The sequence below is a fragment of the Akebia trifoliata genome, chromosome 11, assembly GCF_017979445.1.
Source record: "Akebia trifoliata isolate Shusen 1 chromosome 11, ASM1797944v1, whole genome shotgun sequence".
NCBI lineage: Eukaryota > Viridiplantae > Streptophyta > Magnoliopsida > Ranunculales > Lardizabalaceae > Akebia > Akebia trifoliata.
The window spans coordinates 36,861,203-36,878,676 of NC_141385.1; the positions used below are offsets into that span (position 1 = coordinate 36,861,203).

General features: G+C 34.5%; 2 protein-coding genes across 3 annotated transcripts; both read left to right on the plus strand.

Moving 5' to 3' along the window:
• The first annotated feature begins 2,224 nt into the window (after positions 1-2,224).
• On the plus strand, positions 2,225-5,488 carry LOC147391460 (MND1-interacting protein 1-like). Of its 2 annotated transcripts, XM_086458516.1 has the most exons (3): positions 2,225-2,366; positions 2,488-4,056; positions 4,697-5,488. In XM_086458516.1, exons 2-3 carry the CDS (start codon positions 2,518-2,520, stop codon positions 5,213-5,215), a joined length of 2,058 nt encoding a protein of 685 aa, XP_086314642.1. In that variant the 5' UTR covers positions 2,225-2,366; positions 2,488-2,517; the 3' UTR covers positions 5,216-5,488. The 2 variants fall into 2 exon arrangements, with proteins under 2 accessions (XP_086314642.1, XP_086314643.1); XM_086458517.1 differs by lacking the exon at positions 2,225-2,366 and having other exon boundaries at positions 2,472-4,056.
• Positions 5,489-12,706: 7,218 nt separating this feature from the next.
• On the plus strand, positions 12,707-16,285 carry LOC147391461 (aluminum-activated malate transporter 12-like). Its single transcript, XM_086417265.1, has 6 exons — positions 12,707-13,194; positions 13,323-13,463; positions 13,555-13,827; positions 14,382-14,500; positions 14,624-14,767; positions 15,391-16,285. The coding sequence occupies exons 1-6, from the start codon at positions 12,909-12,911 to the stop codon at positions 16,018-16,020; spliced, it is 1,593 nt and encodes a 530-aa protein (XP_086273391.1). The 5' UTR covers positions 12,707-12,908; the 3' UTR covers positions 16,021-16,285.
• The last annotated feature ends 1,189 nt before the right edge of the window (positions 16,286-17,474 follow it).

The following is a 17,474-nucleotide window of genomic DNA, read 5'->3' on the forward strand; positions in this document are numbered from 1 at the left end:
CATATGATTCCTTACTATAATTGTCTTCATTTACTCCTAAGATGATATGTTAAACACAAATAGTGGGGAGGGAGGTGTGGGCTTGGGAGCAAATGTGAAAATTACATGTCTTTACTAACCCCGCCCCCCCCCCCCCTCCCTTCAATTTGAAGGTTACATTTTTCTTACAACTTGAAACATTTATTATATTTTAATTCTTAAAATAATATTTGTATAATTACTATGTTTTCTGTACTCTAAATCTTTCTTCACTAATTTTTAATTTTTGGATCAATAAGCCGGTTTTTAAAGAGGCCCGTAACTCAGCAGTGATTAGAATTGAATTAAGTCTATGATATCATCACCTAAAGACTTGACCAACAAAAAACTAGTTGGCACCAGTCCTTGCTTCTAGGGCTGTTAACGGATAAATATCCGATCGGATAGTACTATATCCGAATTCGAATCCGAAAAAAATATTGATATCCGAATTCGAATTCGATCGAATATCACAAATCAAGATTTGAATTCGAATTCGAAAAATATATTGGATATCCAATAATATCCGATCCGATAAAAATCCTACAAATCTGTAAAAATCAAATCGATTTTCCTATTTTTTTCAAAATCTTCAATCAATTTCAGTCTTAAAATCAAATAAACTTTTATTTTTTGAAAAAAAAAAAAATCTTAAAATCAAATAAATTTTAATTTTTGAAAAACAAATGATGAAAAATCCGATTAAAACATCAATTGTTTTTTACATCAACTTGAAGAAATAGATTTTCAAAAAATAAATCAAGATTATTTTGATTGAGGTTGAACCGTTGAAGCCGTTGGATTTTGAAAGGGTTTTACTCTGTGTGTGTGTGTGAGAGTGAGAGTGAGAGAGACAGAGACAGAGACAGAGAGAGAGAGAGGGAGGGGGGGGGGGAGTACTTAGCTTAATGCTCGCCAGTCGCTGGAGAAGAGGGTTGCTACGGAACTCGTTCAGTCAAAAGTCGAAACGACGAAACCCACCTACTGGTTGCTACTGGTTCGTGCATGTAGGTTGAGAGAGAAGATAACATATAAGTTATATCTGCTTGTGTAACATAAATACACAAGAATATATATATATATATATATAAGTTTTATCCGATTCGAATTCGGATTTGCATTTCGGCTATTCATTGACACCCCTACTTGCTTCCTTAATTTGACTATTAGGATAAGATAGAATTTAATGTAAAAGTGCATATGATTCCTTGCCATAATTGTCTTCCTTTACTCCTAAGATGACATGTCAAGCACACATAGTGGTTGCAGGGTTATAAATGGGTTGGTGCTAATTGGGCTTCGAAATCCTATCCCAAGGCCCCAACCCATATAATGGCTAGGTCGAAGGAGGCCGAATAATAATCATGCCTTGCCTATATTCGAGCCTATTTATGAATTGGGTTACTTGATAGACGGAACTCCCAAGTTCGACCTTAACCCTAAATATGAATCAAGCCTAGCTCGACCTAACCTCATTATTAAGTTGACCTACTATTCGAACCCAATTCATGATAGGCCTTCACTCCCATTGTGCCAACCCTTGATATAATAGAGCAGAGTCACAATTTCAAAATCAAGTTCGGGGCAAGTCCTAAAGAGTGAAAGTAGACTCAACATAAGTCAGATACTCGATGATATATTCCAAGGAGCCATCGATCTCGAAATCGTTCAAGCATTCAGGGATAAGAAGATTTTGATACTGACTTTATAGTATTATTATTCCTTGACTTTATTGTCTAATGTCACGATAATTCTATTTTCACGTTTAACAAATTATCTGACATTGACCGCAAAATACCCTACATTCCTATTGGTTTGCGAGTTGGGATACCTTCAATCCACGTGGCCTAATAGAAATGTGGGATTTCTTACGGACTCACTGACATCAAATGATAAATGTTGACGACATTTTGGATACATCGAATATTCGTTTACCAGACTCCAAATCTTTGGGATAAGGTTTTATCTTCGTTTTAATTATAAATCACAATCGTATTAAATATGCTCTGGTATTTACCATTTCGTTTAGGGCTGACTCATTTTTTTAAAACAGTGAAACTGTTAGATTGTCCTAAACATATCTGTACGTGGATCTCGAGGATCATAGAGATTGGATTAATGTAACGTATATCTAAGTGTAGACTCATCATGGTTTTAGTGTATCCCGAGGGACACCCAATGGATTAGATCTAAGGAAGACGTTCTCCTGAAACAAATATCAGCACAGATTGGTGGGCATGGTTTATTTCTCACTCTGTATATTTGGCATCTCTTTCTCTTTCTCTTTCTCTTTCCCTCGCTCTCTCTGCAAATCAGTCAAGAATCAAACAAGATCTTCATCTAAGTTGGTGAGATTTCTGTAATTTGGTTTCTTTGATTATTGTTATATTTTTCTTTGTTGTCTGATTTCCATAACAGTCGATTGGTTTTAACCAATCGATTCTTAATTCCAGTATCTGTTTTCTTTAGGGTTCTTGATTTCGATCCCTTTTTCCCCAAATGGGTTGCACTGTTAGAGAGAAACATCTTCGAAACAATCATCGAAAAACTCGATCAATAAAACCTGAAACCGATCATAATCAGCTGGAAGATAGAATCGGTAACCTTTCTTCCTTCACTGAATTGCCTGTTTCCAATGATGGTGAACAGAACAGAAACCCTAACCCTAATTTCGATGAGAGTGGTTGGGGTTACTGTACTGAAGACCAATTAGAAAACTTACTGTTTAAAAACCTTGATTTTATATATAAAGAAGCAATTTCTAAGCTCATATCTCTTGGGTATGATGAAGAGCTTGCTCTCAAAGCTGTTTTACATAATGGGCATTGTTATGGAAACAAGGATGTTCTCACGAATATCTTGCAAAATACGATCTCTTATATTAATGGTACTAATGTGAATTTGGATGCATCCGAGTCCGGTTTTGTGGATTTGAGGCAATTGGAGGAGTACTCGCTTGGGGGCATGGTTTCTTTGCTCCAACAGGTTCGACCCCATATGAGTAAAGGAGATGCCATGTGGTGTCTCCTCATGAGTGATCTCAATATGGGTCAAGCCAGCACTATGGAGATACCAGTCCTCCCTCAATCGGGTAATGGTGGTAATGGTGAAACTATTACTAGCAACCCAATTGGGGTCCCTGCGGGTTTATGTAAATTTCATGGTGGTTGGGGGTTTGGTGGTGGGGTTGAGGCTAGTGATTTTCAAATGAGTGGGTCCTTCTCTTCTTCGTTTGATACTACTTTGATGAAAGACGTTGAGTGTCCAAAGAGGTTCAACCTCACACCATCGATGAAGTCTATGTTGCAAAGGAATGTAACAATGTTCGCCGCAGGGTTTCGAGCGAACACAAAAGCTGCTTGTCTTGGCTCTTTTTCGAGTGGAGGGTCTGAAGCTCCATTAGAGAAGTTTAAGGCTTCCCAAGAGTCTCAGAATTCGGATGTGGTGAGCTCTGTTTTGAGTAGTTTGGGTAATTTGAGTCTTGAAGAGAAACCAGAAGGTGGGGTAGTTGATCAAAAGAGTGAGACGGTCTTAAATATGATCCATCAGATTAGGGATCTTGAAGGACAAGTGAAAGAGAGGAAGGAATGGGCCCACCAGAAAGCAATGCAGGCTGCTAGAAAGCTAAGCAACGATCTTATGGAGCTCAAGATATTGAGGACAGAGAGGGAAGAGACGCAAAGGATGAAGAAGGGAAAGCAAGCCTTGGAAGATACAACCATGAAAAGGCTCTCGGAAATGGAAAGTGCGTTGAGGAAGGCAAGCACTCAAGTTGACCATGCGAACGCTACCGTGAGACAGCTTGAGATTGAGAATGCGGAGATACGGGCAGAGATGGAAGCTTCCAAGTTGAGTGCTTCAGAGTCGGATAGTGCATGTCTGGAAGTTGCAAAAAGGGAGAAAAGGTGCTTGAAGAGGCTTCTGGCTTGGGAGAAACAGAAAACTAAGTTGCAAGAGGAGGTCGCGGAGGAGAAACAGAAGATTGTGCAGTTTCAACAGCAGTTGGTTCTCGTCAAGGAGTCTCATAAAGAAACTGAGGTGCGTTGAACAAAATATCAATTGGAGTTTTAAATTGTTCTCTTCTCTTTCATAATAGGTTCCAACATAAAGCTAAATAACCGTGATATTTGGGATGAACAACCAAGTATGGGATGTACTTGAGGTTCAACCAAAGCAATTTATTATCTTTCTTTTTTTTTAATCTTGGCCATAGTGACAAAAATATTAGATTTTTTTTTTAATTGTGATTAAATCACGATTTTAATAGTTATAGATTAAATAACGATTCTTTCAAAAAATCATGAAGTTTTTTAATAAATCTTTGATTTAAAAACAAAAAAACAAAAAACACGATTAATCGTGATTTAATTGACGATTTTTCAGAAAAATCATAGATTACATTTATTTCTGGCATATTTTAAGTGTTATTTTATCATTTAATATTTAATATATATATATATATATATATATTGTTTACATTTTTTTATACTCAAAAGATTATTTTTATTTTTTAATTTATCGATCTTTTACTGACTTCTTTTGAAGCTTTCTCTTGCCGAATTAATCCTGAACCCTGAGTTTGTTACTATGATCTCAAGCAACTAGAAGTCTCTTAACTATATTGAACAAGCATTATATACAAATTCCTTATGTGGATGACTTATTTTTTGGGTTAAAGGTGAAGTGGAGGCAGGAACTGAAGGCCAAAGAGCTGGCCATTGCACAAGTGGAGGAAGAAAGAAGATCTAAAGATTCAATTGAGGTCAGTGCCAAAAGAAAGCAGGAAGCTTTGCGTCGCAAGATCGAGATAGACTTTCAGCGCCACAAGGATGACATTCAAAGACTCGAACAGGAACTCTCCCGTCTCAGAGCGTCTGTGGAATCCACTCAACTAAATTACCCATCAAATGCTTTATACACAGGAGACTCTGAGACAGCAAAATCCCAGAGAGAAACAAATGCGAGGATGCTTCATGAATTAAGTAAATTGCAAGATTCTTCAGAGAAAGAAGTGAACTATGACAGAGAATGCTTGATATGTATGAAAGACGAAGTTTCGGTTGTTTTCCTGCCTTGTGCTCACCAAGTTCTATGTGCCAATTGCAGTGAGGATTATGGTAAGAAGGGTAAAGCTATATGCCCATCTTGCGGTCTCCAGATCGAACAACGAATCCATGTTTATGGTGCAAGCTCTTAGGTTTGGTCGAACAAATTACTAGGCAGAGTAAGAGTTGGGTGGATTAAAAACTATACATTTTCATTTCCTTATTATAGTCATTGGGATTGCTGGTGTTTTCTTTTTCTTGCTATAGAACATGGCCAGGGTCCGTCAGCATCATCGTTAGTTTTAAATAAGAGCATAAGTTCTGTCTCCTTGTTATATGCGTGCTTGGATATTGCTTTAAATTGGGGGAAACAGTTGATGCTAATAATTTCAAAAACTTTCAAGAATGATTTTATTTCTCTAGTATATCTGATGATCCCAGAATGGAATCCATAAATAATGTTGGTGATCTATACTTGTGAATTTGCATGTTATGATGAAATATCTTTTTTTATTGCAATGTTGATTACCATGAAAGAATTATTTTACATGGACATGATTTTTTCATTATAGATTTGGAAATATTTTGAATATCCTATCCTGGCTAATGGTTCTCCAAGGTTGAGGAAGACTTAAATGAAATTATATTGTTCGTAGTGGTAGAAAACATTTGTCTCCTAACATTGCAGGGATGTGGACTTCTTCTGAATTGAGTGGTGATAGTTGAGCATTTTCTTTTCATAAATAATAAACTACTACCATGACGACAACGACAAAGCCTTATCTCAAAGATTGGGATTGGTTAAAAGGATCTTGTTCGTTCATTCCACTTTGTCCATGGCTGTCTTTTGTTATTGTAAGTGGGTTTATATTTACTTTAATTATTTTCATTCATGTTCTTTTGGGTCTTTCTTCCTGCCCGATTAGGAGAATATTTCTCTTATGATAAGTAACCAAAAATATATTAAGGAAAAAAACAACCGTGTTCAAGGAAAAGTGTATCTCATTATTAATCTTCACTTGTCAAATGAGTTCACCATGTAAAAGGTATTTTTTTTCTTGTTTATATCCTCTTATTTTATTGCTTCTTTTTGTAATCAGAATGCTATTCTACACCATTGTTTCTTCCTGTTTTTCTCCTTTGCCCTGCTTAATATATGTTTTCTTCACCTTATCAATCTCCTTGATTTTCTCATAACCTCGCAGGTTTCCTTTCAAACTACAATGAATTAGAATATGATTAAGGTGTTCATATTCTATTGCATGGACGGTGTTTCTGATTTTTAAACCTGATTATGGAAGAAACACAATTATAATCAGAACCAAACATAGCATCAGATTCTAGAATCCAAACAAAATGCGTTCAAACTAGTTTACATTTACTGTGGGAATATAAAAAAAAAAGAAAAAATTCAAGCATTTTCGCTTATGAAAAATGAAAACTTTGGTTGGGGCAGCATTTCCATTGGATGCACCTACGATGGAATTGGTTATTTGGTAAGCATGCAAGAAAAGTGCAGTTTGAGTTCTGTAACAGGGGTTAATATCTTGATGAAAACTGACATCTCTATAGTAGATTTTGTGTAAGGATGGCATGAATGGCCACCAAACCAAAGTCAGATGTGTTCAATCGTGGATGAGGGTAATGTTGGCATTTCATAAAAAATGAAGGAAAAGGGCATAGGACAAGTTGGAATAACTGTGGAAGGGGAAGACTGATCTTGGCATTTTCATTAAAAATGACGAACAATAACCTGGATGTTGGAAGGAAATTTTGGTATTTTTACGGGTTTGTAAATAGTGACACACACACACACACACACACACAAACATTAGAGATCATTAATCAAGATTCGAAATTTATAAAACAATTGACTATAAATCTCCAGAATCATGATCATTGAATTCAATACATCCGAAGAACAAATATATTAATGGTGATTGAGACTTAATAAAAAATTGAAATGTACCTTGAGCCATTGCAATAAAGTAAAGGATCGAGAATGCATGAGTTACGTATTGAATACCCTTCTATATGAACTGAACAGGCTGTCCTTGATTGGTTAATGTAGGTTAAAATCACAAAAACGATATGAGGAGAAAAAAGACGAAGAAGAGTACCTATCAAAATATATATGAGTCCCGTTCAGCACCCAACATTTTGCCCAACATGTTTTGTTGCACATGGGTTAGAAGTTTTGGAATAGGCTGATTTTTGGTGAGGATGGTCCCGTTCGGCACCCAACATTTTGCCCAACATGTTTTGTTGTACATGGGTTAGAAGTTTTGGAATGGGCTGATTTTTGGTGAGGATGAACCCCATCACAAATGGTTTACAAAAAATGGATGGTCCACGATTTTTCAATTTGTAAACATGGGGTTAGAAGTTTTGGAATGGGCTGATTTTTGGTGAGGATGATCTTCTAACCGTAGAGATCATCCTCATAAAAAATTAGCCAATTCCAAAACTTCTAACCCAAGTAGGACAAAACATGTTGGGCAAAATGTTGGGTAAATGGTTGGGTGCTGAACATTTCCCATATATATAGATATATATGATGAAGAGTGGTGTTGATCAAGGTTGTTCATTCGCACACTTCAGTTCTTTCTTCGCCCCCTAACCAACCAATTAAGCAAGGAAGGGAGACCCATCAGAACCCTAAAGAGTCTAAGCTCTTACCTTCAAAATAGGGCAAAAATGAAAACTGATTACAGATAGTGAGAAAGAAATATTAAATATTAATTGACAAAATATGAAAATACCATCAAAAAAAGAATTTCTAATAAAATCTAAAAATGCCTAAAAAAACTATCGAAACAACATCAAATCATGTTTCTGAAGGCTCAAAAGGTTGAATAATTTTTTCCAATATAGGTTGAATTGGAAACTTAATTCTACCCGAAATGCATATGCCATCTTAAGAAAATGGGACAACTATAATAAAAATGGCAAGTAAAAGAAGTTAACATTTGAGTAATGCATCATTGCTACACTTATATAGATGAAAGAAGATGACCAATGGTGTTAGCAAGTTTCTGAACCATCAAAGAAATCTATTAATATCTTAAGAGGATACTCATTTTATAATTCTAAGTATAGATTAGTAAATAATTTTTTTAATCGGTAAGCTTGTTTTTAATGAGTTCATTAACTTGGTGTTGGTGGGATTTGAACCTAGGTCTCTGCTATCATCACTCAAAGATTTTACCAACTAAGCTATTTAGATAGGTTAATATTGGTTTTCCTTTAAATAGAATCCAAAATTACCAAAACAATTTGCAAAATAATAGAGGCCAATGGGTTCTACCGAAACATAGGTCTAGCAACCTTCATAAAAAAATAAGGGACAAAAGTTCAAAGACAAAATGGTGCTCACAAATGTGAAAAAAGAAAAATTATTTACTAGTCCTTGGTGAAAGGTTTTTTTTTTCTAATTACTCATTAACTTCTAGGAATTAGCTAAATAGTCCATTTAGTAAATTCCTCTTTGTTGAGAGAGGCCTTAGTCACTTGTTGATTGTAAAAAAATACCCGAAAAAATATAAAATATGACCAAGGAGGATATAGGGATGGATCCATATCCAACTCGGGTCAAGGGACATCAATTGACATCCGACCCATTTTTAATTCAAATAACTTGATTGGACTAAACCTGCTAAATTCAGAATCAAATCACTCCAATTTAATAAAAGGTCCAACCCATTTTAAGCCCTAAGGTTGACTCAGTTGAGGGACGATTAAGAAAAGAAAATTTTACTAAATGGACTACTAAGAAAAACCCTAAAACTTAGGGATTAATTAGAAAGAAAACCTTTCGTCATAAAAAATTAGGTAATTTTCCCAAAACTAGAAGTATATATGAGCCACTTTTCACTTGTGACTGTTTTTGACTTCTCATTTCGAAGAGAAGTGGAAATTGAGGTGGTTATTACCAAACCACATTTTGAGGGAAAATGCTGGACTGCCTTCGTTGAACACATCGTGTTCAACACTGGCTGGGCTGACGTGTATAGAAAATCATTGATTTTTTAACTTGTATCTCGAGAAAAGAAATCTATGATTATGTGTGCACTACCGCGTCAAGAGAGTAGTGTTCCCAAATCTATCAAACTTGTAGTCATTTTTGTACAATCAATATATTATACAAATAGAGAGAGAAAAAAATTATCGAATATAGTAAAATAAGACAGCCACTGTACAAGTTGATTGATAATTCATGATTGGGCGCAGTGTTAAGTCCAGTTGGTCAGGCTTAATCTTAAACATAATTCTTATGATCAATTCTATCCATAGTGACAAAAATCTGTGATTTTTTGAAAAATTCACAATTAAATCATGATTTTAAATATTTTCAATTATATCACGATTTTTTCAAAAAGTCACGAAGTTTTTTAAAAATTCTTTGATTTGTGAAAAAATCACGATCAGCCTTGATTTAATCAACCTTTTTTTTTTTTTTTTTTTTGGTATTTTTTTAAGTGTCATTTATCATTTAGTGTATTTAATATATATTTCTTTGCACTTTTTATACTTACAAAAGTTATTTTTATTTTTTAATATATCCCATGTTTTCCTGACTTTATTGAACACAGGTTTCAAGCTAATCAAGTTGAGTAATTTTCTTTATGGTTGTTTAAAAAGTAAAATAGTTACAGTGACCGGTTGTGAGTAAAATTAAATACTTAGTAGCAATGCTACACATCATATGTGCTGCAAACACAAATCATAGTTATATAAATTATCAAGATATGGGAGAGTGGTAGAGTATAAATGAACAATGTTTGGAGGAGTTTGTGTAGAGAAGTTTGGAGGAACATCAACCATTATAAGGATATTCGACATGCACTATAGATCAAAGACCATTCTCAAATTAGATTATAATCAAATTAAAGATTCTAAATGCCTGAGACAAAGACAAAAATGAATGAAGATGGTAAGATTAAATAGATATATAAGACTCTTTTAATAATTAAAGACATGATTCTAAATAGAGTGAAATGGAGAAACCTAATTCATTTAACTGACCTCAAATCTTTGGGACAATTACAAGTTCATTTGTCAAGGTGGAGTTCATCAAATATGCTTTGGTGGTCATGAAAAGAGTTCAAATTAGGAACTTTAACAAACAATTGGAGGTGTTACTAATTGGATATGTCAAGAAATTTTCATTTCTTTACTTCTGAATTTTGTTGGTTTGAGTTGATTTTATGACGATTTTAGAATTATCAAATGAAAACTATTTATATAGATAGGTTCAATCTTGATTCCTTCACATACTTCATATCATGGGCTGTTGACTAATACACACTCGTGTATGATTTTCACTCGGGAAAGAAACTAAGTTTTCGTTTAGGACTTACGCGAAGATTTTTTTATTTATTATTATTATTATTGAAAAGGGGGGAATCTAAAATGGTTGCACAAAATGAGTGACACATAGCAAAAAGGGATTTTTCCATGTGTCACATTTGGCTTTCCATGTGTCAAGAGAATACGATGACACATGGAAAACCCTTGGCTTTAAGTTGAGAGAGGTTGAGAGTGCACGAGAGAGAGCACATAGACCCAATGTCACATAGCAACCCCTACTTGCATGAATGAAAATAGACTCTTAATTATTACACACCATTTTCAATACATGTGAAGGTTCAGGTGAACCATAACTACTATTCCTTTTCTTGCAAGTCAAAACTACAGCTCCATCAGGACCTTTTACAACTCGTGACTCTAGGTACAAGTAGCTGTGTACACACACATAACCAAAGAAAAAAAATCTTATTAATGAAAAGTAGATGTAAAGATGGTCCACATATGGGGGGCTCGATCACCGTCTCATGGGTTTTATGCAAAATTCCTAAAATAGTATGATTTATAGATTCGACGCGTCAACTTCAAGGTCAGAACATCTACCAAGACTCATTCAAGATGCGGTGGCTATGTTCAAATGTATAGAAAAATGTTACATGGACTAAAAGATCATATAAAGTCCAGATCGAGGTCCTTATTTAAGCCAATGTAGTAAATGATCCCTCTACCCCTCTAGGGTTCATGATTTTGATTAAGTTTGAAAATAATTTAAAGAAAAACTTTCTTTTGCCAAATCGGAGACTTTGAAAATATGTCTTTTTTAGAGTTCTTAATAATTTGTGCTCTAAACACGATCATATTTTTGGGTATATGTCACATGATTTGTTTAGTTAATCCCAAATTTTTATAAGAATGATGATGATATATAAGATATGCCAATTTGTTTTCGATCGATTAAAGATCATGTCAAGAAACATATATATTGGGCTTTCACATAGCAAGGATGGTTCTCTCCAAAACATCAAGAAAAAGGACCGACACCAAATGAAAGCAACATTTTAGGTGGCTGAAACAACCAAGCCTGATAAAAAAATGTCAAACCTTCCTGTACTTAGCAACACATAGGTTGCAATTTTAGTTTAATTAACGGTGTGTATGATTTCATGAGAAAATAACTGGGAAAATGTTTTTTCTTGAGAAAAATACAATTCCTTTGCAATTTTTTGTTTAATTAAGGGTGTGTATGATTGCGTGAGAAAATGTTTTTCTTCAGTAAATACAATCCGTCATTCGTTTAATTGTGCATTTAATGGGTAATTAAGGCAGGAAAAATATTCAGTAACTTGACCCCTTATGAAAATGATTTTATTGTCAAGGCATGAAAATTCTAATTAACATTCTATTTTTTTCTAATTTAGTTTACTTCCACCTCCGAAACTGAAATCATTTTCCCAAAGGGTAAGGTAACCATATATTTTCCAGTAATTGTTTTCTCAGGAAATCCATTTTCTGAAGAAAGATTATTTTGAGAAAATGTTATTGTCAGCAATTATAAAAATGTTTTATGCTAAGAAAAAAAGTGTTAGTTTTTTTTTTTTTTTTTTTGGTGCTAAAAAAGTCCTAAAAATATCTAATTTTAACATAAACAATGGACATTCAAGCAGTCCAATATATAACGTTAAAAAATATATAATTATTAATAATAATGGAAAAAAGTGAAATTGTCTCCGTCTCTCTTGAGGTAAGTCCTTAAAAGTTCATTGTTCATCTTTTATGGAAATATTTAATATGCTAGTGCATTATAAAAACCTCTAATCTATTTCATTACCAGGTTTTTTGTTACTACCTCCCCAAGAAATACAGCTAAATAATAAGATACCCTTAAACTTTAAAAAATTAATATGACCCCCTTGACTCTTTCTCGACAACAAAAACACTACATAATAGTCTAATGGGGCTGTCTCTCATACTATTTCAGCCAAGATCAGAATATAACATTGACCTAGAAACATTAAACATTTCAAATTGTCTCGAGAAAGTCTCATTTTTTCTCTTGAGCAAGACATTGACTCAATACAAGATTTTAAACAAAGAGTATAAGATCATTGACAAATGGTCAAGGGAGCTATTACTGATTTCACAAAGTTCAAGGGGGTATTACTAAATAAACCTATTTACAAATGGGGTAGAACTAAATGCCCATTTTATTAGAATGGGTTTCTTGTATTTGACTTGCAACACTTGTGATAGCTACACCATTTAATATCTGCCTTACTTTAATGGAACCCATGTGAATGAAGAAGCATTTACTAGTCTCTCTAACTTGAAATAAACCGCACACCTGCCTTGTAGAGAGTTTGTGGGGTGGGATTCAAATAACAGAATCTCAATTCTTTAAAGAGACCCATTTCAGTCTCATTGCTTAGAACCATCATCCTACCTATATATTACACCATAGTTTCTTGCTTTCATACTAAAATACCCATAATCATATATACATTCAAGTACCAAAGAATTTTAGCTAGCGTTCTTATAGCCATGGAAAATACTGAAAATCGAGCTTCCAATGTTGGCAAGAACACGATGAAGAAGACACCTTTTGAAGTGTTTATGACGAAAATGAGAAGCTTTCCTATTCTACTATGGAGGACGATATGGAAAGTCGGTCGAGATGACTCAAGAAGGGTCATACACTCTCTAAAAGTTGGGTTTGCATTGACACTTGTATCACTTTTGTATCTCATGGAACCATTGTTCGAAGGAATGGGCCAGAATGCAATATGGGCTGTCATGACTGTGGTTGTAGTACTTGAATTCACTGCAGGTGAGAGGTTTTGTATGATCGATATAATGGTTATCGATAAACGAATAGGCCTAATGGTGCTCGTTAATGATTTTATGGTATAGTTTTTAATCTTAAAGTTATTAATTTGTTCTGTTTTAATGTCTTAGGTGCAACTTTATGCAAAGGATTGAACAGAGGAGTAGGGACATTTTGTGCTGGATCATTAGCATTCTTCATTGAGTATATCGCTGGCGAGACTGGACATATTTTTCGAGCTGTTTTTATAGGATTGGCAGTCTTTCTAATAGGTATTTTAAGATTAAGTACCACTTTTTCTCTTTCTTTTTTTTAAATCCGCAATTTTCTTAGATTTTCTTCTTGATTTTTTGTCTTGAACAGGATCTGCAGCTACATATATGAGGTTCATTCCATACATAAAGAAGAATTATGACTATGGGGTCGTAATTTTTCTTTTAACATTTAATCTGATAACGGTGTCTAGCTATCGTGTCCATAATGTCCTGCGAATCGCTCATGAGCGCTTCTACACTATCGCTATCGGCTGTGGGGTTTGCCTTCTCATGAGTTTATTGATTTTTCCAAATTGGTCTGGTGAAGACCTCCATAATTCCACTGTGTTTAAGTTTGAAGGCTTAGCAAGATCAATTGAAGGTACGCAATTAATAATTCTATTACATGTATTTTCATCATGGTTAAAGTTAAAATAAAATTTTTTTTTGGTTGTTGTTGAAATTTTGACAGTTTTATTGTTGATTTTGTGTCTCTTCAAATTGATTGAAGAGTTGATATAAACATCAGGTTTTTGTGGCTCTTCAAAAGACTAGTATCTCTCTAAAGTGGTGATTTGAATCCTATATGTATTTGTTCTAGTGAAAGGGGTTTTATAGAACTAAAATTTGATTTCAAATTCGTCTTCTTTTTCTCCGTTTTCAAAGATACATAGTATTAGGAAACGAGCTTCAATTCTGCAAATTGAACTCGTAAACCGCGTTAATGTTCTGTTCATTGTATTATGGGATCTTAGTAATTGGGCCCGTTTGCTTACTTTCATGTGGGAATGAATAAAGATTTAACAACTATTTTAACGTCTCTCGGACTCATTTCATTGGTTTTTCTACCTTTGCATGTAGACTTCCATGCAATCTCTTCCACCATCATCGATGGAGATTAATCGAATTATAGACTTATGAGTGTTAAACATGCAGCTTGTGTTAACGAATACTTCCAAGATTTGGAGATCATTATTGAGGATAAATCATTGGAGGACCCCATCTATAAGGGCTACAAGGTAGTTTTGGACTCTAAGTCCATCGATGAAACACTTGTAAGTAATAAGATCTAACAACACACCTCTTGTTGAATTATATATGTCCTTCAAACTCCAATTAAATTTACTAAAGATGACGAAATAAATGTTAACGACTAGAGAATATTTTGAATTGATCAGGCGATGCATGCGAGTTGGGAGCCAAGGCATTCGAGACATTGTAATAGGTATCCATGGCAACAATATGTGAAATTGGGAGGTGCTCTTCGCCATCTAGCATACACTGCTGTGGCTCTACATGGATGTTTGCAATCGGAGATTAAGGTAATGTAGAAATTTTCCTCATTTTTTACTCTGTTCTAGTCTCCCTTATCGTATAAATGTCAACACCCTTGGATAATTATTTTCATGTTAAATCATCCCATTTGAACTTGCTTCAATCTGGTCAATTAGAGGCCTTATAATGCAATCACATTCTTTGCTCCAATTGAAGTTTTTTTTTTTTGGTATACATTTGATCTTTGAATGGATGACTATTGATGAATATTGGCCAACCATCTTTTAAGAAAACATTGTAAAAATTACAGAACCAGTTATGAAAAAAAATATAATTAAAAATGGATACATACCCATTTTCACAAATAACTTTTTTACAAAATTCATTAATCCAATTCAATTATGAAATTCTGTGTCAAATCTACTAAGATAATCCTGAAATGCAAAAAATAAGAACGGTTGAATCGTTTCATTATACCAATTAAAATATGTTTTACAAATCACTCCAAAAACATATATAATAATAGCTAAGTAGATACTTAAATCAAAAGTTAGGTGCTGATTAAGATCAGGTTTCAATTTTGCCACATTTAAATTATTAAAAAAAAAAAAAGTATCAAATTCCTGTTAAAGTATTCAAATTTGATGATACATAGTGGTTGTTTTTTCAGACACCAAGATCGGTTCGAGCTCTTTTCAAGGGCCCATGCATCCGAGTTTCAAGGGAAGTCTCAAACGTACTCATGGACCTCGCCGATAGCATAAGAAATCGTTATCGTTGCTCTCCAGGATTACTCTCGGATAATCTTCATGAGGCATTGCAAGATCTAAACAATGCGATCAAATCCCAACCAAGACTCTTCCTTGGCTCCAACCGAAACCAAGTAACCAACATGTTAGCTGTAGCTGCAGCATCTGCCAATCAAAAACAGGATAAGGAATCCGGGGTATCCTTATCCTCAGTCAAGACCGATTCCTCAGCATTGCTCGAATGGAGAACCAAACGGGTAACCGATCAGTCCAAGGAGTCCGGGCGAAAATTCTTAAGACCAACATTGAGTAAGCTTGCAATTACTAGTCTTGAATTCTCTGAGGCGCTTCCATTTGCTGCATTTGCTTCTTTGCTAGTAGAAATGGTGGTAAGGCTAGATCTTGTTATCCAACAAGTCGAAGAATTGGGGAGAATGGCGAATTTCAAAGAGGTAAAATCCGACATAGAAATTATAATAGCTCGTGAGGGAAGGCAAACAAGTACAACCAAAGAGATTCATACTCATCTGCCTACACAAGCTATAGAGTGATATTAGGTGGTTTGGGGGGTGCAATTTCATGGCTATTGCAAGTAATAAAGGTCCCAAAATCCTCCCCACAGTAAATGGTACATTACCATTAGAGATGGTTAGTTGTTATTTAAAATGTAGTATAACCATGCTTACAGCTTTCCTTCCATGAAATATGTATTTAGAAGATGAAGATGGTTGTTTAGAATCCTCTTTTCTTTTGCAGAAAATTATTCTTTTTTCAATTAGAACAATTGAATTAAAGTTATCAAAATGCAAGTCATTCTGTTTTCTTAATACCTTGATCGACATAGATCAAATAGATCTATATTTTGGAAATGCAAGTCATTTTCTTTTTTGGAAATTAAGCATTTGAGCATTGATTGAATATAATAAAGATGTTTAAAGATCTTATTTCAAATCAATTTTTCATGAGGTTAGGAATGTAGGAAGGAATTGATTTTTTTGTTTTTTTTGTTTTTTAAGATGATCATAAAAGTAATAAGAACCCATTGTACCATTGGACCCATAGATAGAATACAAATAGGAAATAAGCATAGGGAGAAGTACAGATTAAAACCATGAATTTTTCTCGTCGAAAAGCAGTCCTATCTTTTTTTTTTTTTTTTTTTAAAGTACCAGCAGCATCAATGGTAGTAGCAGTAATAGGGGAGAAAATTCTCTTTTTCTAGGTTGGTCATTTTTCAGGCTAGTTATTTGCCTAGGAAAAAAAACAATATATTTTCTCTGCCTTACCCTAAGAAAATCATTTGCCACAACTAAGGGTGTCAACGGGTCGGTTCTACATATACCCAAAATTGAAACCTAAATAAAATCTCAGTTTCGATTTTTATTGGTTTCTGTTCTAGGTATGAGATCCTTGGAACTAGAACTGACCCTCCAAATACCCGATACCCATTGGGTTCCCGTTGGGTACCTAGTAAGAGAGAGAATATTTTTTAAATGAGTATCCAAAGGAATAGACAATTATTTATAAACGTAACAACAGAACTTGTAATCCCTCAATTGAAAGTTAAGATCAACAATGAATTCTTCGAGCAAATCAAAATTTTAAGAATAAACTTTGTGGAAGGTTTTTTTATCCTTCCACTCCTCGAGATGCATGCTAGCCTTTTTTATGGCGGTGATAATTGTGGAAAACTTTTTGGCCTTCCACACCTTGGGTTGTAAAATTACGACCACTTAGTGTGGTAAGTCCGAGGCTTTTCTCTTTGTGTCTAGCGGCATGACCAACCACTCTTTCCGATGTGTTTGATTTATGTTCTTGGTCCTTGACTTTTCTCCTTAGTGGTGGCCTAACTCTTTTCTAGTCTCTTGTCGATACAATCCTTACTAACTTCTTCTGATGGTTAGCTTGATCTTCTTTCCTTTTTAGTACTGACTCGATCGCCCTCTTTTACTGTCAGCTTCGATCTTTAGCCTCATGACCTCTTCTTCTCCAAGCAGATGGTCTG